Source organism: Sphaerodactylus townsendi, linkage group LG07 (assembly GCF_021028975.2).
Source record: "Sphaerodactylus townsendi isolate TG3544 linkage group LG07, MPM_Stown_v2.3, whole genome shotgun sequence".
In the NCBI taxonomy this organism is placed as follows: Eukaryota; Metazoa; Chordata; class Lepidosauria; order Squamata; family Sphaerodactylidae; genus Sphaerodactylus; species Sphaerodactylus townsendi.
Window position 1 is genome coordinate 12,382,225 of NC_059431.1, and position 27,142 is coordinate 12,409,366.

At 45.9% G+C, this 27,142-nt stretch overlaps 1 protein-coding gene across 1 annotated transcript in view; it reads right to left on the minus strand.

Moving 5' to 3' along the window:
- DYM (dymeclin) overlaps positions 1 to 27,142 on the minus strand; it is a 214,918-nt gene that overhangs the window by 131,759 nt on the left and 56,017 nt on the right. Inside the window, exons 8-10 of the mRNA XM_048504322.1 lie at positions 11,138 to 11,320; positions 10,375 to 10,553; positions 5,398 to 5,523 (exon numbers count right to left, since the gene is read on the minus strand). Of these exons, the coding sequence (XP_048360279.1) occupies positions 5,398 to 5,523; positions 10,375 to 10,553; positions 11,138 to 11,320 (488 nt within the window). The remainder of the gene's footprint in view (positions 1 to 5,397; positions 5,524 to 10,374; positions 10,554 to 11,137; positions 11,321 to 27,142) is intronic.

Below are 27,142 nucleotides of genomic sequence, written 5' to 3' on the forward strand. Positions count from 1 at the left end.
CCGTGCACTATGCAGAAGCCTGACAGGCTATATTTGCATTTCAAAAATACAGGGAAATTGTGAATTCCAGGATGAGATAGCATTTCAGTCAGCACTTAATCCCATTTGAAAACTATCTAGGAATGACAGTTTGGAAAGCGAGATATATAGCTCCACAGGGAGTCCCATAGTTCATTCAGATATGCCTTTCCTAAGTGGGTTTTCTATGGTTCGGTATATGGTTTCAAGGGTTGATAATCTGGAAAAAAAACAATCCTTCTTCTTTTTAAGTAATCAGAGTCTTTTTTTTACTATTTTATGGTTTTCTGTTCACCACTTTGGAATCTTGGTAAATATTCCGAATTAATGAATTCTAAGTAAGAGTACCACATTATCTAGGGAATAACTGGTTTTGCTCTTTGTGATGGGCAAAGCATTATGGGGAAAACATTACAATTTGTTTGTGTAATATTCTTTAACAAGTGTAGACATCTGGATGCAAAGGCAAAAAAGACGGTCCTTTCTGTTGGTGTATGACATGTTCCTGGAGCCCCCGATTACTTGAAAAGGAGCTTCTCCATCAACATTAGCAATCTTTTCATGGGGGGAGATGCATCCGGGGATATTTTTCCTTCTGAGCAATGTGCTAAGGATGGAGCATTAATGTAAACTCTCTTTAAATTATCTATGGCTTCCTCGACTGAGTTCTGACTTGCAACCCAAGGGCAACACGTTTATAAACTGCTTTATGAAACTTACACTCAGTATGTGTTCACACAGAAAGATGTTCTGCAATTGTAAGCTTTCTTGAATCATGAGTAAAAAAATGGGATATAATCTTACAATATGAACAGCATGTTCCTGACAATGAACCAGAAAAAGCGAGGGCTGTTGGGAAGTGTAGTCCTTGGCCATCCAGAGGGCTTAGGTTCCAGCTCCTCCTGGAGGGGCAAAGACTACACTTCCTAGCAGCCCATGCTGCAGGTAGTCATACTCCCCTCCTCCTGCATCTTGTGCTTCTCCTTACAAGGACTAGATTCCAGTGGTGAATCTATTGCTACTTTACGATAAAATTAACCTGAGGTACTTTCTACTTTTTAAACCGCTCAGAGCCCTTCGGGGGTAGAGCGGTATTAAAAACCCATAAATAAATAAATAAATAAATAAATAAATAAATAAATAAATAAATAAATAAATAAATAAATAAATAAATAAATAAATAAATAAAATCAATGTTAAGTCAAAATCGGTTCGTTTTCTCTTTTAAAACTTTCTAGTTTTCTGGTCCACTCCAGTTTTCTCAGAAAACGCACATAGCTGTAACTCCGGGTTAGGCCGCCTTTTGGTCAACCAATGCTACAAAAATGTTTATTTTGCCTCCTGGAGAAACTGCCACTGGGGGCCTATTAAGAATGCTTCTCACATGTTTACTGGCAGCATGCCAAATCATTCTGTCCATCCTTGTGTTGATGCTTTCTACTTCCATAAACACTGCTTATCTCAAGAGAAGGTCCCAGGCCTTAAGACCCCCTATAAAATGTATGAGACAGATGTAAGTGGGGAAAGTGTCAGCCAGGAACTAACATGTCACTTTTCTCAGTGAGCAACAGAGTGAAGAAACACAGAAAACCTGTATGTTGGGGCAGAGTGCGAAGTCTGCCATTACAAAAAACGGATGAATGAGCCATAGACTCCGCATAGCCTTAAAGGTGTGACCAATGCAGAATGGAGTAAGAACATAAGAACTAGCTTGCTGGATCAGACCAGAGTCCATCTAGTCCAGCTCTCTGCTACTCCCAGTGGCCCACCAGGTGCCTTTGGGAGCTCATATACAGAATGTGAAAGCAAGGGCCTTCTGCTGCAGCTGCTGCTGCTCCTGAGCACCTGGTCTGCTAAGGCATTTGCAATCTTAGATCCAGGAGGATCAAGATTGGTAGCCATGCATCGACTTCTCCTCCATAAATCTGTCCAAGCCCCTTTTAAAGCTATCCAGGTTAGTGGCCATCACCACCTCCTGTGGCAGCATATTCCAAACACCAATCACACGTTGTGTGAAGAAGTGTTTCCTTTTATTAGTCCTCATTCTTCCCCCCAGCATTTTCAATGAATGCCCCCTGGTTCTAGTATTGTGAGAAAGAGAGAAAAATTTCTCTCTGTCAACATTTTCTACCCCATGCATAATTTTATAGACTTCAATTATCATGGGATGTTTCAACTTCAACTTCAACTACATCCCCCGATCTGGACACTATACTACTGATGCAGACCAGAATTACATTGGTTCTCTTGACTGCCACATCACGCTGCTGACTCGTGTTCACTTTGTAGTCTACTAAGACTCCCAGATCTCTTTCACATGCATTGCCGTCAAGTCAGGTGTCACCCATTCTACAGTTGTGCATTTCATTTTTTCTGCCTAAATGTATTATCTCTGCCGAAATTCATTCTGCTACTTTTGGCCCAGCTCTCTGATCTATCCTGGTCATTTTGAATCCTGGCTCTGTCCTCTGGAGTATCAGCTACCTCTTCTAATTTGGCGTACTAAATAACATAAGCCGAGATGGGTGTCTAGTGTAAGGATGGTTTAAAAGTACCTCCTTCCTCAAGGACAACAGTAGCCAGTTAGATTTACCAGTCGACTTACAAGGACCCCAAAAGGTTTTCAAGAGCAGAGGTTAACAGAAGTGGTTAACCACTCCCTACCTCTGCATAGTGATCCGGGTCTCCTTTGGGATCTCCCATCCGAATACTACCCAGGGGCTCATTCCGCACATGAAGAATAATGCACTTTCAAACCACTTTCACAACTGTTTGCAAGTGGATTTTGCCATTCTGCACAGCTTCAAAGAGCACTGAAAGCAGTTTGAAAGTGCATTATTCTGCATGTGCGGAATGAGCCAGGGTTGACCCTGGTTAGCTTCTGAGATCTGGTAAGATAGGGAAGCTTGTGCCCTCCAGGCCAGGTAACCAGGTTTGTTTACACTGTCCCTATTCCCATTATTAATAAAATTAGATTCAGTACGGACACAGGTAGCCATTTGTGTGAAACTGTTGGGAGAAAGTGATCCTATATTTCTGATCTCCTTTCCAAGAAAGCCAAAACCACATTTTATTTTCAAACAAAAAAAAACCTTTGACCAAACAGGAAGGCTTTCGTAGCTTCCTTTGTGGGGGGAGACGCAAGTAAGAGTCTCTATAATCAGTGATTTATAAAAGGGCACTTACTAAAATTAATCTTAAATATCAACAAATAAGTGCGGGCATCACACCACAAAAGGAAAATATGTTCCCACCAGGACACAGGCAATACAGTTATAAAAGCAGAACGTGTGACTGAGGATGGGTTGGAGAACCCAGCTTGATGCAGGCAGGTCTTGTTTTTATTTTCTCAGTCTTCAACCATAGGACGAAAGCCGCTTCCTTCCGAAGTGGCTAAAATTAACCGGCTGAGCAGCGTTTGAGGGGCCTCCTTCCCTCCTAGTGCTTGTGAACATGAGTACCGGGATGACGCTCACATGCGGATTCTAGAATTTGCGCACCATTTTTTATCCCAACGCGACAGTCTTCAAGGCAGGTTTATCACTGCTGTGTATTGCAACTTTCTCTACGTTGTTTTTACCAAAAAAAAAGGTGAAATGCTAAAGTGAAAGCACAGAATCTAATTTCATTCCAACACTTTACACACCTTCTGGGGCGTTCTCACAAACTTACAAACAGAACATCAAACGAGTCCACAATGACAGCCAAAGGCTGCTCTACCAATCGTACCGAGCACACCAAGTTATTCGTTTCGGGAGACTGATGTGAATCGATCAGATGCTACAAATTTAGACCTCCCCTCCACTTTTTGTTAATATCCTGGCTGGAAAGTGCTTCAAGTCACAGTCGACTTTGGGTGAACCTGTAGGGTTTTCAAGGCAAAAGATATTCAAGGCAAACGATATTGCCATTTTCTGCCTCAGTTTGGGAACTCTGGATTTTTTTGTGGTCTGTTCAAGTACTTAGGCCAGTGGTGGCGAACCTTTGGCACTCCAGATGTTATGGACTACAATTCCCATCAGCCCCTGCCAGCATGGCCAATTGAGCTGACAGGAATGTAGTCCATGAACATCTGGAGAGCCACAGGTTGCAGACCCCTGATCTAAAGGGAGCTCGTCCCACATGAGATCATTAAGTCCAGGGCCTAACACAGTAGTGGCGAACCTTTGGCACTCCAGATGTTCATGGACTACAATTCCCATCAGCCAATTGGCCATGCTGGCAGGGGCTGATGGGAATTGTAGTCCATAACATCTGGAGTGCCAAAGGTTCGCCACCACGGACTTAGGCCGATCAATCCTGCTCAGCTTCTGAAATCTGGTAAAGATTGAGCTGTGCTGGCCCATCCAGTTAGGCCATTAACATCGTGCTTGCCTTTAAAATATCTTCGGCATTTAGAACAAGTGTTGCTCCCGATAATGCAGTTCTTGGGTTCTAAGTGGTCCCCCTGAAGTCATTTCAGATCATTACTGTAGATTTATTCCTGAAGTGACTGCTAGATCTTTTTTGCACACCCAGTGATTACATTATTTGGAGGTGGGGGACCAGATATTTTTCATTCAATTAGTTATATTTCCATTTATATTTCGCCCTCCCCGGAAGGGCTCAGAGCAGCGAACAACAACCTGTCTACCATTCTGCTCTCCCAGGATAAATAACATGCTCCCCCTGCCCCACCCTCCGCCCGCAAGATTTAATGGCAACACAATTTGGATCAAGAGGAAGTTCAAAAGCAACTGGAACAGCAATCGCAAGAAGAAGAAGAAGAAGAAGAAGAAGAAGAAGAAGAAGAAGAAGAAGAAGAAGAAGAAGAAGAAGAAGAAGAAGAAGAAGAAGAAGAAGAAGAAGAAGAAGAAGAAGAAGAAGAAGAAGAAGAAGAAGAAGAAGAAGAAGAAGAAGAAGAAGAAGAAGAAGAAGAAGAAGAAGAAGAGGAGGAGGAGGAGGAGGAGGAGGAGGAGGAGGAGGAGGAGGAGGAGGAGGAGGAGGAGTTTGGATCTATATCCCACCTTTCTCTCCTTTAAGGAGACTCAAGGTGGCTTACAAGCTCCTTTCCCTTTCTCTCCCCACAACAGACACCTTGTGAGGTAGGTGGGGCTGAGAGAGATCCAAATAACTGTGACTAGCCCAAGGTCACCCAGCAAGAATGTAGCAGTGCGGAAACACATCAGATAAGCCTCTGCCACTCAGGTGGAGGAGTGGGGAATCAAACCTGGTTTCCCAGATTAGAATCCACCTGCTCTTAGCCACTACACCATGCTGGTCTCACTAGACAGAGCGTTCCACCAGAGCGGGGCCAAGGCCAAAAATGTTCCGCTTATCCTTATGCAAATGTACATTTTATTATTGTTTAAAGTTAATTTACCACAGCACAGAACTTACCACTTCATGAATGGACCGATTGAAGCTGTCATCTTCGGTCAGGATTAGCAAAATGATCAGAGCCATGTAAACATGGTGCGAGTTCCTCTCTTCAACACGATAAAGAATCTCAAGAATCGGCAAAACCTGGAAAAGGAAATATTAACACAGTACTTCAACACATCCCAGACCAAACACAGTATTAGCTCCTCCTAATTTCATGACAGGAAAAAGCAAAAAGAAAAAGAAAGAAAAAAGATTCTTCTAGTGACATAAAATGCTTGATGGCTTTTCAGTTGTTTTCATTTTGTTGGCAGAAAAAAATTAAAATATACTCCTGCGGGGGCACAAATTACTCAGTTCCCAGTGGTGCTTCAAAGGGGGATCAGTACATTCTGAATTTGTAGAGCTCCAATTTATATCTCCAAATAATAACTGTTGTCTCAGATTAACTCAATTGCTGGCAGCTTAAACAGACAAGGCCTCACAATTCACCTGCAGCACTTCTCAGAAAGATTTTGAGATATTACGCGTCCAACTCAGGTGGACATTCTGAGGCGTTTTTTTTTATTTCAAAATTATTGCAATATCATTCAGATCCAAGGAGGACCACAGAGTTTACTGGATCCCCCAGCATTTATTTATCAGATTAATTTATCAATGCCTAACTTAGCTTATCCATGGGACTGAGTTGCAAATATTGAAGAGCCGTTCTCCTCACGAAAAGCTAATCGAAATGAAACGGCAATAACACGGGGGATGGGACGGGACGGAGCAGGCAGTTTTATTCCACAGATTTGAAAAAAAGAAGAAGTTTTCAGCGATGCTTTCATCAATGACCTCAGTTTTTCCTGGAAAGTGACAGGCTTTGCTTAGAGTATTATTTCCGGGCTGAGAGGCAGTTTTTCACCCGAAAGGGATGGGGAAAGAACGAGCGCGTCATGGTGTTCTACTTGACTGCCGAGAAAGTCATGAGTTCTTCAAAAGTCCGTGGCTCCTCTACCTCCAACTCCCTAAGAATATCGGGGGCGGGGGGTGGGGGGATTTGGTGCCTGTAAGAATTCTTAGGGGCTGAACAGCTTCTTCTTCTCTCCGTTCTTCTGCTCATGTGAAGAACATAAAGAAGAATAGCGACCACCGAACCTCTTCTGATCAGCAAGGCGCCGAACTGTATACCGGAAATTGAAAGGATTTTTCTGGCTGAGACCCAAGAGCAGTGATGGCGAACCTTTTCGAGACGGAGTGCCCAAACTGCAACCCAAAACCCACTTATTTATCGCAAAGTGCCAACGCAGCAATTTAACCTGAAGAACTCCCTCGGGCAGGGGCCAGCCTGCTGTAGCCTCCAGCAAGTCCCACATGCACCGTTCTGCGCCTCTCTAGCATCTCTACCCACCCACCCCCCGGGGCAGCAGTCACCTGGAGCACAGGCACCAGGCCTGCCAGCCGAGTCCTCCCTGCTCGCTGAGATGCACTCACATCACGTCCAGCGGCCCAGGCCAGCCTAGATGTGTGTGTGGGGGGGGGGCCGATTTCCCCCCCACATGACGAACTCTGTCCACGCGTGCCCACAGAGAGGGCTCTGGGTGCCACCTCTGGCACCCATGCCATAAGTTCACCACCACTGCCCAAGAACAACCTACAAAACATTGCTCTCATGATAAGACAGGAGGGGACATACTGAGAATGCAAGGCAGAAGGAAGATTAGAGGAAGATTTCCAACTGCGCGGGCTAACTAGCACTGGCAGGGAAAGGCTGATGTGAGCCAGTCCAGGGCAATTTTATTTCCAATTCTCTCTCTCATCTATTTGTACAACAGACCTGTCAAATAGAGATGTCTCAAAGACGGCCTCCCAGAGAACATTAATGGTTTGATCCTAAGAAGAGTTACGCCATTCTAAATCCACTTAAGTCAATGGGTTTAGAACGGTGTAACTGTACTTAAGATTGCAATGTCCGTATATTTTATGGCGCATATTCTAGGTCTTTAGTGTTCAAGGCTAACAGTTAGATCTGGGCAATATTTTTAAAAATGTGTACTTTTAATTTCCCAGTTCAAACTAAATTTAAATTGTATCTCTTATCTCTGAAATATACAGGACACTTCCCATTGACATTTTTAATCAACTTATGCACCCCTCCCTGCAGGTGATGGGTTCTTTTTGCCCCTTATAAGACAAGAGATACATTTGTAATGTTAAAAACTAGCCACGCTAAGTTAACATGTTAATGCTTCTTTTCAAGCAGATTTTAAAACTCTCTTTGCTCATTACATGTGCTGTGACAAACTCCCTCTTACCCACCAAAATGTGTAAGGTCATCTGAACACAGAAAACAGACGAATAAACGTGAATGATTCTTTTTTTCCCCTAACACAATCCTACAGAGACCTGCACAACCGCTTTACAGAGTGTGGTTGAAAGAAAGAATCTTATAACTACTCAGAGTGACGCAACCATTTGAGCCTGAAAAATCAACTGAATGGGAAACACTGATGAGTAAATTAGAATTTGGGCCCCGTTCCTACAGCAGCCAGACAAATCCATCTGGGTATCTGAAAACATACTACCCACAGACAATCCTGCTAAAAATGAGATTCTTGCAATATGCTAGTGGGCATCATGTGCTGGATACTGGGGGAAAGCTATAGAACAGCGTTGGAAAAATAAGTTTGGACACAAACCCACGGTGAAGGTCAGCCCCCTCCCACACGTCCTAATGGAGGACAAAAGCTCTGGATGCATTACCACGGTTTACAGGATCTAAGATTTCCACTGATAGACCATATATGTGTTTTCCAGTCACAAATATTTATAGTTCAGTATAGTATTTATTTATTCACAGCAAGTCACAACATACATAGATTAGCATGGGGCCCGTATGCTTGTGGGGGCCCCGGGCAACTGCAAAGCGTGCCCGTGCATCAAGACGGCCCTGTCAAATATCCCAGAACACTGTATTGTCGAAGGCTTTCATGGCCGGAATCACTGGGGTGCTGTGTGGTTTCTGGGATGTATGGTCGTGTTCTAGCAGCCACAGATGCAGGTGAAACGTCAGGAGAGAATGCTGCTAGAACACGGCCATACAGCCCGGAAACCACCCAGCACCCCATCCCAGAACACGTTTACTCTGAAGTTCCCCTGAATAAAACTGATCTCACTCAATAATGAGTATAAATAGGATGTTGTGGGTTTTCCGGGCTGTATGGCCGTGTTCCAGTAGCATTTTCTCCTGACGTTTCGCCTGCATCTGTGGCTGGCATCTTCAGAGGATCTGGTGGTGGTGAATATAAGGTTTTCACTCTTTCTGTAGGTGACCACTTTAAGGATAAGCTCTGTAAAGGCCTCCGTATTACACTCTGTAGTGTTCTGCGGTGTCATGTTCTGCCGCCTTGTTAATTTCACTGCTCTCAAAGGCCTCCACTTTGAGTTTGAAGAACAGGATAGCTGCGTTGTATATAGCAGAATGTCATAATTGTCATCACAGGGGGATGGCTCTGAGATAAAAGGGGAGCCTTACTCCTAACAAAACCATTGTTTCTCTTAAAAATAAATACAGTTTATTTACAAGGAAAACAGAATAATGGCTTCTGTGAGATGAATAAGCATAGTGATTGAAGAAGTAAAAGAATAATAGTTTCAGATTGGTTCACTGACATTTCTTAAATAGACTAGACAGAAAGTTTGATTTTTCACTTACCAGTCAGGCTAACAACTTCCACAATGGTTAACTTCCTGATTTGCTACTTGGGTAACTAACAGCACAATTCAGATGGGGAATAAGCAGTTCCAAAGGGGCTCTGGACAGCACAAACAGAAGGGAAATTCAAAATCCCCCCTGCCACCCAAAGAGCCCCATCCGGGACGGAGACTTACGCCACTGATTTCATGGCCTAACCCTGATGTCTATTCTGGGGGCGTTCCCAGTGTGAAAGCAGGGTGGAAGCTGACTACAGTCGGATCCACTCCCAGGCAAAAAGTTAGGAGCTAAAACTATCAGACCACGGACACGCAGCCTGCCAAACCCACAACAGCCGAATGCAAAAAATTCATAGCTTTTAAATTCCCATTTCTTAAAAGTGACAGTGTAATACTTGAGTGTAACACTGGACTCTTGTCTGGTGAACCGGATTTGTTCCCGCACTCCTGCATTCCTGCTGGGTGCCCTTGGGCCAGTCACAGTTCTCTCCAAATACTCTTGGTCCCACCTATTTTCCTTTGCGAATTAACAGCCTTTTGATGGACTAGATCTGCAGAAGCCCCAATTTTTACAAGATACTTTAAGGAAAGTTTCAAAACCCAACCAACCAACTTATATATGCTGCTGTGATTATTGTTGCATTATAGCCTATGGTGTTATGCTTATTGATGATCTTGTTGTTTATAATGCTATGTATATAATGTATATAATGCTAAGGAGCAGCAGTGGCGTAAGAGGTTAAGAGCTCGTGTATCTAATCTGGAGGAACCGGGTTTGATTCCCAGCTCTGCCGCCTGAGCTGTGGAGGCTTATCTGGGGAATTCAGATTAGCCTGTGCACTCCAGCTGGGTGACCTTGGGCTAGTCACAGCTTCTCGGAGCTCTCTCAGCCCCACCCACCTCACAGGGTGTTTGTTGTGAGGGGGGAAGGGCAAGGAGATTGTAAGCCCCTTTGAGTCTCCTGCAGGAGAGAAAGGGGGGATAAAAATCCAAACTCTTCCTCCTCTTCTTCTTCTATGTTTATAATGTTGTGTTTATTGATCCTATGTTAATTGATGCTATGTTTCTTGATGTTTTGTTGCTTGATGTTATTATTACTGATGTTTGCGATTATGCTGTTGCTGTTCACCACCCAGAGCCCTTCGGGGGAGGGGGGTATACAAATAGAATAATACAATACGATACAACACTAACAAGACCTGGCTTAGCTCCCATTCCAGGAAACAGTCCTCTCAGCCACAGGACAACGTTCAGCCTTCACAGTCGACTGCTCTCCAATGAACCAGGCACAACACTTACCAGGCTTTCTATATCCGTCCGAGCCAACGTGTACGTTCGGACATTGGTGTTCTGATGCAGCAGAGTGTATAAAAGCAGGGTGGCTTGATCAGAGTTCTGATGCTCACACAAGGTGGTGTACAAGCTGTTGAAATTAATCTGGAAGGCGTGAGGATTTGGTGATGGAAGAGCTGAGCTGTCTGCAAGGGGCGGGGGGGGGGGAGAAAAGCCAAGCACAAAGCTTTACAAATTTCGCCTAACCAGATCGATGCTTTCCTTCCCCCGAGCCCCGACAAAGCACACTTTCAAGGTTTTGTTCAGAAGTTCCTTAAGCAGCTCATTTTATCTGCTACTTACTCTTTTGCAAGATAAAATATTTGGCTTGCTGATTCACAGCTGTTGGTATTTCCTGACACCACCACCAACAATGGACAGCAAAAGGATAAGCCGGCCATGGCTGAGTGATACAAGGTATGTTCTGAATACAAAAAGGACTGTACAGATTCATCCTGAAGATCTCAGGATGGATACTAAGGTTGGAAATGTCTGACACTGTGGAGAATTGCTACCAATGCAATCCAAGCTCCTAATGTTTCGCCTGCCCGTTTCTATTTCAAATAGGAAATCAAGACTGGGAAGATGTAGCTTGTCTGTGCCCAACCAACAAGCCAACGGCCTGACCGGAATTTGAACACAAGAGATGTGACACTCAGTCCTGACTAATATACACCTTTATCTGCTTCAATTCGGGCTAGGAGGATGGCGGTTTTCAAAAGGTACATACCTTGCGTGTTCTTAAAGGACGTAACAGCTTGTCTGTAAGGGTTGGGTGTGTCAGGAGCATCGGTTAGGTTTGCTAATATCAACAGCAGCAGAAGACTCTGATTGGCTAGAGGAGAAGATTCTTCCTGCTGAGGCGTCCGCTTGCTTCCCGCGGCTCCTAACGTGAACACCGTCCACAGGCCAGCTAGATGGCAAAAGTAAATCAATCAATCAATAGATAAATGTTTTTCTTGAGTTTCTTGAGTTGTCAAGTCAATCTTTACTGCAGCCCACAAGCCATCCAGAAGCAGAAAAACACTGATAGTTAAACTGGACAATAAAAGGGGTTAGAAGTTACCAAAGAAAACTGTATACAGGATATCATCTCAGCCAGTACTTTCATAGCATAGCAGAGGACAAAGGCTTAGGTACTTGTACAGTGATTTTTAGTCAAACCCAGCCCATCAAATTTCAAGTCTCATTTTTTTGAGTCACTGTCTGTGGTCCTTGGTCTGATCCCTTAAGGTCAAGCAAAAAATGTTTCTAACCACTGGTCAAAGCATAACCTTGCTAGATCAGAGCAAGGGTCCACCTAGCCCAGTGGTTCTCAACCTGGGGGTCGCGACCCCTTTGGGGGGTTGAATGACCCTTTCACAGGGGTCGCCTAAGACCATAGGAAAATGGTCTTTTTATCTATATATATATATGAAGCTAACAGTGACTTTGTTAGTGGTGCCCTAACGCTGAAATGGCTGGACGGATAGCCCCCAAATTTTCACGTGACGTTTTTCCCTGTTGCGGGCAGGTAATCAGATCTTCAAAGTCCATACCTGAGCCAGGTAAAATGTCTTTTTCCTGGCGCACCAGGCCATGAACTTGGCTGTGTTTAACTGTCACCCTTAGAATGTTCGTGCAGCATGCCTGTGGCCTGAGGGGTTGGTCAGCCCTTACAACGTTCACGCAGATGGGCAGAGATGAGAAGTGAAAACAGTAAATAGGTAATACTGTTAGGTAATTCGAGTGGAAGTGAAACACATACACACTTTGCCGTGTGAGATGTCAGGTGGGGTTCCCCCCCACGCAGGTAACTTTCACTCTCTGTGCCTCACCCACTATTACCACACAACACACATACTCTCATACACATCCAGCTCATCCTCACATACCTCACTCTGCCCTCCCTCACATCCAACCACCACTTACCCTCTTCCTCACCCATATTTGCCACAGCTCTCTTTTACTAAAAGCGAGCTGGAGTTTGCCTTTTTCTTCTAAGAAAATCCGCGGGGTGGGGGCGAACCAACACTACCGGCTCCGCTTCTCTTGCACGTGGCCCTTTAAGAACCCAGGGAGCTGGCCTCGATCTGAGCGCCTCCCCACCCTGCCTCTGCTGCCTGACTGGGATAGCCTCCTTGCCCCAGTTCCTGTTGTGGAATGGAAAGGGTTACCGTATACTAAAAAAAACAAGACACCACCATATAACAATGTGAATTGAAAAGGGAAAAAGCGGTTCCATTTGACCACCCCAAAAGGCTATGCTGCGGATCATTGGACCTGAATGGACATCTGTGTAGGTTGTGGACTGTGATGAGAAGGACAATTGCCACAGCAATGCGTGGCCGGGCCCCACTAGTATTTTATATATACCAATTTTATGGTTGAGGGTCACCACAACATGAGGAACTGTATTAAAGGGTCGTGGCATTAGGAAGGCTAAGAACCACTGACCTAGCTCATGCTTCCAACACTGCAAAACTCCCTAGGAATGAACTGCATGAGCGGGAGTGGAAGATGGCAGCAACCCCCTTCATTTGGGTCAGATCCAGTCTGCAAAACTACATTGTCGCAAGGCGCAGAAGTTCCATTCTATCATGGTTTATAGTCATTGACAAACCAGTGTGCCTAATGATTTTTAAAGCTATCTGAGGCCCTCTACACATTAGCGGCCAATAGTTTTTCCACATGGGATAACTTTATGCTGATGGCTATGTGTACACTGTACTTCAGAAGCTAATAGTCTACTCAATTTTGGGGTGGTTGAACAAGAGCAATTGCTTCTCTCTCCTGACCATATTGCACTTCTTTGGAGTATGAGAAGTTCAAGTCATATGACGAATAAATAAATATGGCAATGCGAGGACAAGCCACGTAATTGCTTCAGTGGGCCAGCCTGCCTGGGCCTTTCCCACCAGATTTGACAACCTCCATCTCATTGTTAAACGCTATGCAACTGATGCAGTGTGTATAAACAACATGATTCACATGCAGCCGCCTGCATCATAGCTGTGCAGGGCATTAGTAGCTGTTTAACAGCCATGGGAAAAGGGCAACCACCACATCTTGGAACAGGCGAATAACCAGTTGTTGAAGCTAAACAGCTGTGAACCTTACTGGGGCTTGGATGGGAGGTCACTATGGAAGCAGTGCGCATACATAAAATTTGCCCCACTTCATACATCCATTTAGGGCAGCTTTACCTTCAGCTAAACAGTTTGTGGAATGGGATCAAAATCAGCACATGTCCTCAACCAGCCTGTGACAGACAGTGCCAGAGCGATACAAGTTGCCGTAGGTGACCACTGTTCACCAACACACAACATGAGATTCCCTAACTCAACCGCATCTATGGGACATAAGAACATAAGAACTAGCCTGCTGGATCAGACCAGAGTCCATCTAGTCCAGCTCTCTGCTACTCCCAGTGGCCCACCAGATACTTTCGGGAGCTCACGTGCAGGATGTGAAAGCAATGGCCTGCTGCTGCTGCTGCTGCTCCTGAGCACCTGGTCTGCTAAGGCACTTGCAATCTCAGATCAAGGAGGATCAAGATTGGTAGCCATAGATCGACTTCTCCTCCATAAATCTGTCCAAGCCCCTTTTAAAGCAATCCAGGTTAGTGGCCATCACCACCTCCTGTGGCAGCATATTCCAAACACCGATCACACGTTGCGTGAAGAAATGTTTCCTTTTATTAGTCCTAATTCTTCCCCCCAGCCTTTTCAATGAATGCCCCCTGGTTCTAGTATTGTGAGAAAGAGAGAAAAATTTCTCTCTGTCAACATTTTCTACCCCATGCATAATTTTATAGACGGAGCATAGTACAAGAATTAAAGGGTAATGGTGACGGAGGATGATGATGAAAGAGCATCAAGGTAAACATTTATAGAGATTTCACCGATGCAACATCCACAAACAGTAAAGTCCATCAAAAATTGGAGAAGGGCAGCTACACCGTCCTTTATTTCCAGAGAGACACCGATATCCATATATCAGCCCCTGCTGAAACGTCAGCCCTGCAATCACAATAGGGCATGCAGGGATAAAACATCATGCTCCGGTAAAGGGGAAAGGTTGTGAATTATAGCACCAGTGCCAGCCTTCCCTCTTCCCTCATTGGAATCACTCTCAAAACTGTACATGTGGATCGGGAGAACTGGCACCCTGAATCTTTCAACACACATTACAGGAATGCTGATCTGGTGGGCCAACTTATCCTCCTCCTCTTCCAAGTAACAGCCTTGCCTTTTGGTCAAGGGCCCCCAACCTTTCTGAGCCTGAGAGCACCTCTGGAATTCTGATATGGCACGGTGGGCGCAGGCACAAAATGGCTGCCAGAAAATGGCTGCCACGGGGGGCGGAGCCTGCTACAAAATGATTGACAACAGCTCAACTTCCGGCACACAGCGTAAATCCTTGTGCTGCACAGCCAATCAAATCTCCAGTAGCCAATCAGAAGCCTTGCTGTGCAAATGCTCTACCTGGCCCCACCCACTTCCTAAGAGGATTTGGCAGGCTCCGAAAAGGTATTGGTGGATGCCAAGGAACCCACAGACCTCACATTGGGTTACTTCAGGGGTCTTCAAACTATAGCCCTCCAGATGTTCATAAACTACAATTCCCATGAGCTCTACCATTTGGCCATGCTGCCAGGGGCTGATGGGAATTGTAGTCCATGAACATCTGGAGGGCCATAGTTTGAAGATCCCTGGGTTACTTAAAAGGCTTTATTCTCCATTTCTGAGCACCCCGGAACAAAACTGAATTATATATAGGATGAAAACATACGTTATTAACGGGCTATGAGAGCTGTCAATCAACCTGGCACTCAGTTCAGTTTCCTTTCCTCCACAACCATCTCTACTTGGGGGGAGGGCGAAACACACAAGCAAGGAAAACTTTCCTTTAAAACAGATTAACACAATCACTGGTTGCTTATGAGATTCAGCACGCCTCCCAAACGCCGCTCTGAGCTCCAAATGTAAGAGAGCAGCTAATAAATTATCCTTAAAATATGCTCCATTACTCATAAGGCTAACGATGTCTGCAACAGAACGCATCAAACTTCACAGAGTTGTATAAAAGCTAAGTTCACTTATAAAACAAATGTGGAGAAATCTCTCTTAAGTAATCGCAGATGCAATAACAATGCCATCGACTAGGTGGTCTAACCAAACCTATTAAGGCATCTCTGGGATCCTATAAAGCGTACTCTTTGCCCCGCAATAACGCCACACAGGCGACAAAACAAGCTCAAACAGGCACAAAGTTTTCTTTGCGCACATTTGTAGTTTTCCGCTGCTACGGCAGGGGACCTTTGTGGGCTCCTAGCCTTCGCACACCTTCGCATCCCACAATTACACAAACAGCACAAAATAAAGTCCGAAGGGTCTGGATCAGTGGGCCGTATTGCAAGCTAGAAAAAATGCCAACGTCAGCCTCGCCAGTTTCACACGCGGACACATCCAGCGAAACCCTTATTGCCTCAATGGAACAACAGGATCCTAGTCAGTATTCAACAAATCAGGCAGCCTGTTAATTTCTTTTCTCCTCTCAATGCAAGCAATGCTTTATGAAAGCTCTGACAAGCAAAGGGGGAAGGGGAGATTGAAAAACATTTGGAGAGCATTACATTTTCTTCAAAAGCAAAAAAGGAAGCAGTAACTCTCATTCCCCGAGCCCCGCAAGCTATTTCCATACGTCCGTTCAATAATCCACACAACGATCCTGTGAGGTAAGTCATTAGCATTGTTCCCACAAGGCAGACGTGGGAGAGAAGAGAACAGTAGCTTGACTAAGGCCACCCAGTGGGTTCATTGCCTAACTCAGGGGTGTCCAATTGGCCTTGCCAGCAGGGGCTGATGGGAATTGTAGTCCATGAACACCTGAAGTCCCAGAGTTGGACACCCCTGGCCTGATAAGAGAACCAGGGACTTCCTGGCTCATGCTTATCCCAGTGTTTCCCAACCTTTTCGACATCGTGGTACCCTTGCCCTCGCTCTTCATATCTCAGGGTACTGCATTTTTTAGGGTTTTTTCTGTTTTTGGCCTGTAGGTGGGGGGAGTGGCGAGCAGGGGGAGGGGAGGGAAAGCAGCATTGACAGCCGCGTTGTTTGTTTGCTTAAATTCGACATGGATTGGGGGGATTTAAAGGGAGAGCTCCGTTTAAATCTACCCCCCCCCCAATCCACACCGAATTTAGGCAAATAAAACAATGCTGTTTTTCAGTGTTGTTTAAAGGGAGCCCATGAAGCTTCCAACCCCCCCCTTCAAAAGCCATTTGATTCCAGTGGGGGGGGGGGCAGGCGGTAGCATTGTCATGATACCCCTGGGACGTGCTCATGGTACCCCAGGGCACCACGGAACCCTGGTTGAGAATCACTGTCTTAGCCACTTTACTGCACTGTAGAAATTCATCAGGACGGAAGTCCATCCTGTATCTCCCATGTGCCAGGAAAGAGCACGGAGGAAAACCGGTAGAGAAAAACACTTGTCCAAGAACTTATCGATGAAGCCAGGACCCTTTTGCCTTTGCTAAAGTTAGACATGAACTCAAGGACAGGATGGATGAGTGAAGATGCTACTGGATAAGGACACGAGTCCTAACAAGTGCACTAGGGTAATTTATTGAAAAAGAGATTGACATGGATAGCACATCTACCATGGTTTCCACAAGTCAACAGATTTCATGACCTACAGATATGGAAGCACTATCATAGAATCATAGAGTTGGAAGAGATCACAAAGGCAATCAAGTCCAACCCCTGCCATGCAGGAACACACAATCAAAGCACCCATAAGAACATAAGAACAAGCCAGCTGGATCAGACCAGAGTCCATCTAGTCCAGCTCTCTGCTACTTGCAGTGGCCCACCAGGTGCCATTGGGAGCTCACATGTAGGATGTGAAAGCAATGGCCTTCTGCGGCTGTTGCTCCCGAGCACCTGGTCTGCTAAGGCATTTGCAACCTCAGATCAAGAAGGATCAAGATTGGTAGCCAGAGATCGACTTCTCTTCCATAAATCTGTCCAAGCCCCTTTTAAAGCTATCCAGGTTAGTGGCCATCACCACCTCCTGTGGCAGCAAATTCCAAACACCAATCACACATTGTGTGAAGAAGTGTTTCCTTTTATTAGTCCTAATTCTTCCCCCCAGCATTTTCAATGTATGCCCCCTGCCCCCTGACAGATGGCCATCCCGTCTCTGTTTAAAAACCTCCAAAGAAGGAGACTCCACCACACTCTGTCAGCACATTCCACTGTCGAACAGCCCTGACGGTCAGGAAGTTTTTCCGGCTGTTTAGGTGGAATCTCTTTTCCTGAACCTTGAACCTGTTACTCCGTATCCCAGCAAAACACGCCCCTTCAAATATTTAAACCTGGCTATCAGGTCACCCATTAACCTTCTCTTCTCCAGACTAAACATGCCCAGCTCCCTAAGTCTCTCCTTGTAGGGGCATGGATTCCAGACCTTTTACCATTTTGGTTGCCTTCCTCTGGACCCGTTCCAGCTTGTCAATATTCTTACTTGAATTGCAGTGCCCAGAAGTGGACACAGTATTCCAGGGGAGGTCTGATCAATGCAGAATAGAGACGTACTATTACTTCCCTCAGTCTAGATCAGGGGTAGGGAACCTGCGGCTCTCCAGATGTTCAGGAACTACAATTCCCATCAGCCTCTCTCAGCATGGCCAATTGGCCATGCTGGTAGGGGCTGATGGGAATTGTAGTTCCTGAACATCTGGAGAGCCGCAGGTTCCCTACCCCTGGTCTAGATACTATACACCTATTGATGCAGACCAGAACTGCATTGGCTTCCTTGGCCGCCGCATCACGCTGCTGACTCTTGTTCAGTTGGTGGTCACCTAAGACTCCCAGATCCCTTTCGCATGCAGTGTTGTCGAGTCAGGTGTCACCCATCCTATATCTGTGCATTTCATTTTTTCTGCCTATGTGTAGTATCTTACATTTATCTCTGTTGACGTTCATTGTGTACATTTTGGCCCAGCTCTCTAATCTGTCCAGGCCATGTTGAATTCTGACTCTGTCCTCCCGAGTATTAGCTGCCCCTCCTAATTTGGTGCCATCTACAAATCTGATTAGCATGCCCTCTATTCCATCATCCAAGTCATTGATAAAAAATACTGAATGACACTGAGCCCAGGACAGAGCCTTGTGGCATCCCACTAGTCACTTCTCTCATAATGAAGATGAGCCATTGGTGAGCACCCTCTGTGTTCGGTCAGTCAACCAATTACAAATCCATCTAACAGTAGCACTGTCTAGCCCACATTTTACTAGCTTGCTTGCAAGGATATCATGGGGCACCTTGTCAAAGGCCTTACTAAAATCAAGGTATGATATGTCAACAGCATTCCCTTAATCTACCAAGCTTGTCACTCTATCAAAAAAAGAGATAAGATTAGTCTGGAATGTGTTATTTTTGAGAAATCCATGTTGGCTTTTAGTGATCACAATATTCCTTTCTAAGTGCTTACAGACTGTTTAATGATCTGTCCTAGAACCTTTTCTTGTATTTTTATTTATTTGTTTATTGATGTCAGGCTGACTGGGCAGTAATCGTTTGGATCCTCTTTTTATCTATTTATTTGAAAATGTACAGCCGGCAAAACGAACGGTCTGAAATAGCTTTTATTTTATTCAAGCAATATGTCTCCCCCTGGGATTATGCTCTGAAGAGACCAGGAGAGGAACGTATCCCTTTTCCCTGGCCCCCATTGCAGAGGGAGAAATGAACAACCACACTGGGAGATCCTGTGTGAATCTGGAGGCAAGTTCTCAGTCACTCTGCAAGATTAAACCTGCTAGAAAGAACCTGATGTGTTAACTGTGACAATTTTTCACATAGGTGTGATCTAAGACAAATGCCTCTCTGTGTGAAAATGAGGTAATTCACCAGTCTAGCATCTAAGCTTGCCCTGTATGCTGCAGGATTATTTTCAGAATGAACGTTTCATTCTAAATTACTGAAGGGGAAAAAAAAAACGCTCCAACACAGCTGGAGTAAAAAAGTGAAGAAATTTGCCAGATCCCAAAAACGGCTCTTCTCTCTGTAATAGAAACAGATTTCAAAATGAAGCCTATTGCCATTTCATCTTTTAATGAATAATAAAATCAGTCAATCTTTCAAAAATAAAATAATTTTCAATTCCTATTCCAAGATTAAAATTCTGTGTGTGTGTGTGTGTGAGAGAGAGAGAGAGAGAGAGAGAGAGAGAGAGAGAGAGAGAGAGAGAGAGAGAGAGAGAGAGAGAGAGAGAGAGAGAATATATATTTTAAAAAAAACTGTTCTCCGGATAACTGTTCTCCGGATGCCCCACGCTAATGTGAGAATTCTGTAAAATGACAGCCAAAGTGATCTACCGGTTAAAGTGCTAGACTAGGATCTGGGAGAACCGGATTCAAATCCATGCTCTGCCAAGAAAGGTCGCTGGGTGACTTTGAGTCCTTCACCCATTCTCAGCCTAACTAGCTTTACAAATGTTGGTGTGGAGATAAAATGGAAGAGAGGAGACTCATGTAAGCCATGTTGGGTCTGCATTGGGGAGAAAGGTGAGGTATAACTTAAGTAAATAAATTGTGCTACCAGCAGGCAGGGGTGTAGCCAGGTCTGGCCCCACAGGGCAAAGCAGGCAGCAAGCACAAGCACGGTCAGGTCACAGTCCGATGAGTCAAGGCAGGCAGTAGTCAGGTCACAGTCCAATAGGTCAAGGCACAGGAGAACTGAGAAGCAGGCTAGGAATCAATGTAGAACCAGGCACACAGTAGCAACAGAGCAGAGCGAGGGGGCCGCCCGAATTTTTCTAGGCAACAGACGCTGCCTCTCTCCTTCCCTCCATGGAGGGAATTCAAAGGTAAAAAACAAAAAATAAAGACACCAGTGGCAGTAACAGCCACTGCGACTGCACTCCCTTAAGGCAGGGAACAAACTGGCGGAAGGAGGAGCCAGGCAGAGACGGAGGGATCCTGGGAGGAATTTCTTTTAATCCCTGCCTCCCTGATTGGTAGATTAGCAAGACCCCAGATGTTCCCTCGCTCAATGGAGAATTGTTGCTAACAAGTCTTGTTGCACTAACACACTTGTTGCACCCAGGCAAAAACAAGCTCACAGCAAGGCTTATATAGAGAGCCTTGTTCAGGGGGCTGGGATTCTGCAAGGAGTTAATCCTCATCAGATGCAGAGATTTCTAATTTCCCATATCTTGATGTAAGTCGAGCACTCCTTCTGTGCTTCTGCAGTAGCAGCCTCTGCTTCTACCTCCTATGCACAACTGGCTCATTGCTGGGCTGCCGAACCTTTGGCACTCCAGATGTTATGGACTACAATTCCATGCTGGCAGGGGCTGATGGGAATTGTAGTGCATAACATCTGGCGTGCCAAAGGTTCGCCACCACGGGCCTAGGAGGATCTGCAGGCTTCTCCACCTGCATGTCATCAGGCAGGGAAGGACTGGGCGTTGGCTCTGTTGCTTGGGCTTCCTCAGGAGCAGCCACCTCTGGCTGCACTATGTCCTCAGGTTCTGCCCCAGAATCCTGTGTCCTGGTAAGTACCCAGGGGCTGGCTCATGACATAAATAATTTTTTTTTAATGGAGGTGGCTGGCTACTGCTGCAGACAAGATGCCAGACCACACGGACTCCAATTAATGAGTGACGGCCTATTCCAGTGGTGGAGAACCTTTGGCACTCCAGATGTTATGGACTACAATTCCTATCAGCCCCTGCTCCAATTGGCCATGCTGGCAGGGGCTGATGGGAATTGTAGTCTATAACATCTGGAGTGCCAAAGGGTCGCCACCACGGGCCTATTCAAATTACAGCATTTGCATCGACCCAGATTTTGCATAATTTGCAAGCAAGCCAGAGAACAGGAAAGCGGGGGGAACAACAGAGCCAGCCAGTGGTAGAGGACTGGGAACCAGGGTGAAAGGAAGGAGCTCCTCTTGTTTTGGTGTGTTGATCCTTCGGATGACGAAGATTTTAGCCAAAGCCACCGGCTCTGAAAACTAACTTGCGGCTAATTTTGCGATTGCGTTCAAAGGCTTCCAGTGCTCAGACTTGCCGGCTCTGTAGGCATAGCAACTGACAGGAGCTCTGGGTTTGTCAAGAAGAAACCAGCTCGCGCTTTATGTCATGCAATTACAAGGCTTGATGGAATGCGAATTATTTTTCTTAGACGTTCAGGCATAAGAAAACACCGTGGCTCCAGCACAGACACACGCTCACACGTTATATAACAGTCCAAAACTGAATTGTTAGAAATGTATGCAATAAATTCTAGATATCTTATTTACCGAATATTCCTTTACATTTTAATAATAATAAAATAAAATAAAGAATTCGATAGCACAGCTTTATAGACTGACAGCAGTGCCAGGCTGCGATTAAGAGAGTTGCTATGTGGAACATAAGAACATAAGAACATGCCAGCTGGATCAGACCAGAGTCCATCTAGTCCAGCTCTCTGCTACTCGCAGTGGCCCACCAGGTGCCTTTGGGAGCTCACATGCAGGATGTGAAAGCAATGGCCTTCTGCGGCTGTTGCTCCTGATCACCTGGTCTGTTGAGGCATTTGCAATCTCAGATCAAAGAGGATCAAGATTGGTAGCCATAAATCGACTTCTCCTCCATCAATCTGTCCAAGCCCCTTTTAAAGCTATCCAGGTTAGTGGCCATCACCACCTCCTGTGGCAGCATATTCCAAACACCAATCACACGTTGCGTGAAGAAGTGTTTCCTTTTATTAGTCCTAATTCTTCCCCCCAGCATTTTCAATGAATGCCCCCTGGTTCTAGTATTGTGAGAAAGAGAAAATTTTCTCTCTGTCAACATTTTCTACCCCATGCATAATTTTATAGACTTCAATCATATCCCCCCTCAGTCGTCTCCTCTCCAAGTCAATCCACCGAATTGGAAGTCAATCCACCGAAAGGCATTTAACTTAGAGGCGTTTATAGCTACCAATCTTGATCCTCTTTGATCTGAGATTGCAAATGCCTTAGCAGACCAGGTGCTTGGGAGCAACAGCCGCAGAAGGCCATTGCTTTCACATCCTACATGTGAGCTCCCAAAGGCATCTGGTGGGCCACTGCGAGTAGCAGAGAGCTGGACTAGATGGACTCTGGTCTGATCCAGCTGGCTTGTTCTTATGTTCTTAAGGCCATTGCTTTCACATCCTGCATGTGAGCTCCCAAAGGCATCTGGTGGGCCACTGCGAGTAGCAGAGAGCTGGACTAGATGGACTCTGGTCTGATCCAGCTGGCTTGTTCTTATGTTCTTATGTTCTTATGTTCTTATGTTCTTAAGATAACTAACCAGGGCTGGTTTGCAGTACCGAAGAAAGACCGTTTGAGCGCTAACTATGAAAGGATTGTTCCTAGGCAACAAGAAGTCCAGCAAAATAGAGTTAGTTTTCTGAACTATTTGTAGAACATTTTAGCACATGACAAGCTTTCAGGCAAGGCGGGCAGAGCCGTAAATGTATCCGCACTCGACTCAAATAGCAACCGAAAGGATCAGGAAAAGCTTTGTTTTGGTTTCATCAGGTTAATCCCCAAACTGAGGCAATGTTGTCGAGCAAACCCAGCGGCCTTCTGGTAGAAAGGAAGGCAGGAACCTGCCACTGGTGAGATCAGCTTTCTCAGGAAGCTTCCTCCACTGAAACTGCAGACTGTTTCAGTATTATTGCTTTCACGAGGAAATCCCTGCAGCCTGTCAGTCTAACTCCAGCCTTTCAGTAGTGGAGTCGCAACATGCATATATCACAGGAAAGCAGGGATAGGTGGGGTTAAGGACCTTCAAGGAGGTCCTGCATTTCCCCTGGAATTCCAACTGATCCTCAAGCTAGAGATTTTTCTTAAGAGTTCCCCTGCGAAAAACGGCTGCTTTGGAAGGGCACTCTATGACAAGGGTGCATCTAATTGATGCTTTCGCTTAGGAGGACGTTTATATAGGACAGTGATGGCGAACCTTTTCGAGACCGAGTGCCCAAATTGCAACCCAAAACCCACTTATTTATCGCAAAGTGCCAACACAGCAATTTAACCTGAATACTGAGGTTTTAGTTTAGAAAAAACGGTTGGCTCCGAGGCATGCGTTACTCGGGAGTAAGCTTGGTGGTAGTCGGTGGCTTTGCTTTGAAGCAACCATGGAACTCTTTGAATCACAACCCTAGGAGGGTTTACTCAGAAGCAAGCCCCGTTGCCAGCAACCGAGCTTACTCCCAGGTAAAGGATCGCGCTTTAGTTCTTCACATTAAAATCTGTGGGGTTTAACAGTGCTTAACAGGGTTACCTACACTGCTTCCCCAAAACTAGGTCTTAGGTTTGATGCTAATAATCGAGCCCAGCGGCCCAGGCCAGCCTAGATGTACGGGGGGGGGGGAGGTGATTTACCCCCCACATGATGAACTCTGCGCGTGCCCACAGACAGGGCTCCGAGTGCCACCTCTGGCACCCATGCCATAAGTTCACCACCACTGATATAGGATAAGCAAATCTAGGAATATATATCTAATTCTCAAAAGATATAGTAGTCAGGACAAGATAGCCACCCCTTCTTTAGACAATTATTTTCTCATGAACCACAAGGTCCTTGAGTTCCTTTATTCAGACTGTTTCCCTGGAAAATGTGACTGCGTGTTGTCTGACTGTCTGGCTGGCCACACATTCACCGGGTAACTGGAAATGGGTACCAGTGTGCTGTGTGTTCTGTGATGAGGAATTCCAGCTTTAAACCAAAGTTTAGCCATGGGTTGATCATCTCAGCCTAGAATAGTTGGTAATTTTATTGGCATCTCTCTCTCTCTCTCTCTCTCTCTCTCTCTCTCTCTCTCTCTCTCTCTGTGTGTGTGTGTGTGTGTGTGTGTGTGTGTGTGTGTGTGTGTGTGTGTGTGTGTGTGTGCGTGCCTCAATTCCTCATTTGTGAAATGGGAGCTGTAAACATCGTCCAAAAGTGAAGTATTATTCAACACTGTATGCAATGAAGAGGCTGGTGCTCACGATTTCTGTTAACTTGCTAAATCAGTCCAAATACAAATCTAGGAACAGAAGGCACAATCCCCCCCCTCCCCATCCCCGCAAGTGAAGCATTTTGAAGTCCTGTCGATCACAACAGGAGAGAGGGAGAGCCCCCAACTTGGACAGATTGTCCCTTTTTCAAAACGTGGGGTGGTCTTTTTTGAACATAAAGAGACCCGGTTTCTTCAATTAACCGTTTGCCTTTCCCTGAAGAATGTTTTTACATATCTCTGTAGGCCAGTGGTGGCGAACCTATGGCACGGGTGCCAGAGGTGGCACTCAGAGCCCTCTCTGTGGGCACGTGTGCACAGAGTTCATCATGTGATAATAGTGTAATTATTTCAGGGAGATTATTAGCATTTAACCTAAGACCTAGTTTTGGGGAAGCAGTGTAGGTAACCCTGTTAAGCATTGGTAAACCCTACTATTTTCATGGGAAGAACGAAAGCATGATCCTTTACCTGGGAGTAAGCTCAGTTGCTGGCAATGGGGTTTGCTTCTGAGTAAACCCTCCTAGGGTTGTGATTCACCCGTTAGAAGCGTTGCACAGTTGCTTCAAAGCAAAGCCGCCAACTACCACCAGGCTTACTCCCGAGTAACGTGCACCTTGGAGCCAACCGTTTTTCCTACTAAAACCTCAGTATTCAGGTTAAATTGCCATGTTGCCACTTTGCGACAAATAAGTGGGTTTTGGGTTGCAGTTGGGACACTCGGTCTCAGAAAGGTTTGCCATCACTGCTGTAGGCCCAAAACAGGGGACTCCCTGCAATTATCCTTAACGTGCATACACAGCACTGGCACAATGGTCAGTTTTACTCGGCTTCGTGCAAAATAGTGGACAAACGGGTACCGCTGCTCTGCTCTGTCATTCTCTGCCTAACAAGCTGCACCCAGACACAGGGCAGACAGGGTGAGCTAAGACAGCCAGGTCTTGTGACCAACCCCTATACGCTGCTGGCACCAGCGAGGCTAGACCAAGGCTCCGGCTCCCCTGCTTTGGCATGGCTGCTTCCTGACTGACTGGACATATTTGCAACTCGGCCAATTCCGTTCCCTGTTTCTCTCTCCCGGCTGAGCCGGTCCCTTTTACCCTTGTAATCACATCGGCCGAGGGGTTGTTTGTCCAGTCACTTTTAACACATAATTTCAAGGCTCCGATCATTTAAAATGACCGTAGCCTGTAATATTTAATGGCGTCTTTGTTATTGGGGGTTAACGTATGACCCAGTGGCATTCCTTTAAGATGGGTCGCCTCATTAAAAAATAATAATAATAATAAAGCCTCTTCCGAGAAAATTTTTACCAACATCCTTGAGAAGAACTCAGTGCTGCCAGGTTTTATATAAATCATACACATGCGTGCTTTCGGGGGGATGGGGGGGGGGAAGTGTCATAAAACCGCCCAAAGATTTTGAATATGTCTGCAACGTAAAAAACACACACACACACACACAAAACCCTACTCGCTAACTTCTTCAAAGATAACCTTGTGTCCCTCTCACGAAATCCGTACTCAAGTAAACCTTGTCTATCAAAGAGGAAGAAAATTCCACCCAAGGGACGGAGGATGTTTACTCACAGAGGCTGGCTGAAAAGCCTGTCTGTGCTGTGGAAAGGAAACCCCATTTCTCCGACAGATATTCAAGATCTTCCTCAAAAGATACCGTGTTAATAAACACCCATGCAAAAGCGTTGCTGCTGCATGAGCTTGAAGCACGCCACCCCTGCCAGATGGCCTCCCTGGACCACCACGCAACCATCTTCTGGATACAGCATGTAGGAGGAGGGAGGGAATCCCTCTTTGAAATAAGCAGTCGCCCTGCTCCTCTGAACCAGCACAGATTGAGACGCGATCCTGGTGTGAACATCCAAGAGACGAAATGCCAAAGGATGTCTCTACGACCATGGTACTCACTATGCAGTCCACAGCAAGACCCATGCACAATCGGCATCAACACGAAGAGCGGCAACAGGAGGAGTCCCCACAATCGGCACCAACTCAAGGACCGGCAACAGTAAGAGCGCCCACAATCGGCATCGACTCAAGGAACGGCAACAGTAGGAGCCCCCACAATCGGCATCAACTCAAAGAGCAGCAACAGTAGGAGCCCCCACAATCGGCATCGACTCAAAGAGCGGCAACAGTAGGAGCCCCCACAATCGGCATCGACTCAAAGAGCGGCAACAGTAGGAGCCCCCACAATCGGCATCGACTCAAAGAGCGGCAACAGTAGGAGCCCCCACAATCGGCATCGACTCAAAGAGCGGCAACAGTAGGATCCCCCACAATCGGCATCGACTCAAAGAGCGGCAACAGTAGGATCCCCCACAATCGGCATCAATTCAAAGAGAGGCAACAGTAGGAGCGCCCACAATCGGCATCAACTCAAAGAGCGGCAACTGTAGGAGCCCCCACAATCGGCATCGACTCAAAGAGCGGCAACAGGAGGAGCCCCCACAATCGGCATCGACTCAAAGAGCGGCAACAGGAGGAGCCCCCACAATCGGCATCGACTCAAAGAGCGGCAACAGTAGGAGCCCCCACAATCGGCATCAATTCAAAGAGCGGCAACAGTAGGAGCCCCCACAATCGGCATCAACTCAAAGAGCGGCAACTGTAGGAGCCCCCACAATCGGCATCAACTCAAAGAGCGGCAACAGTAGGCCTCCCCACAATCGGCATCAACTCAACCTTTGCCCCAACTCCAGACTT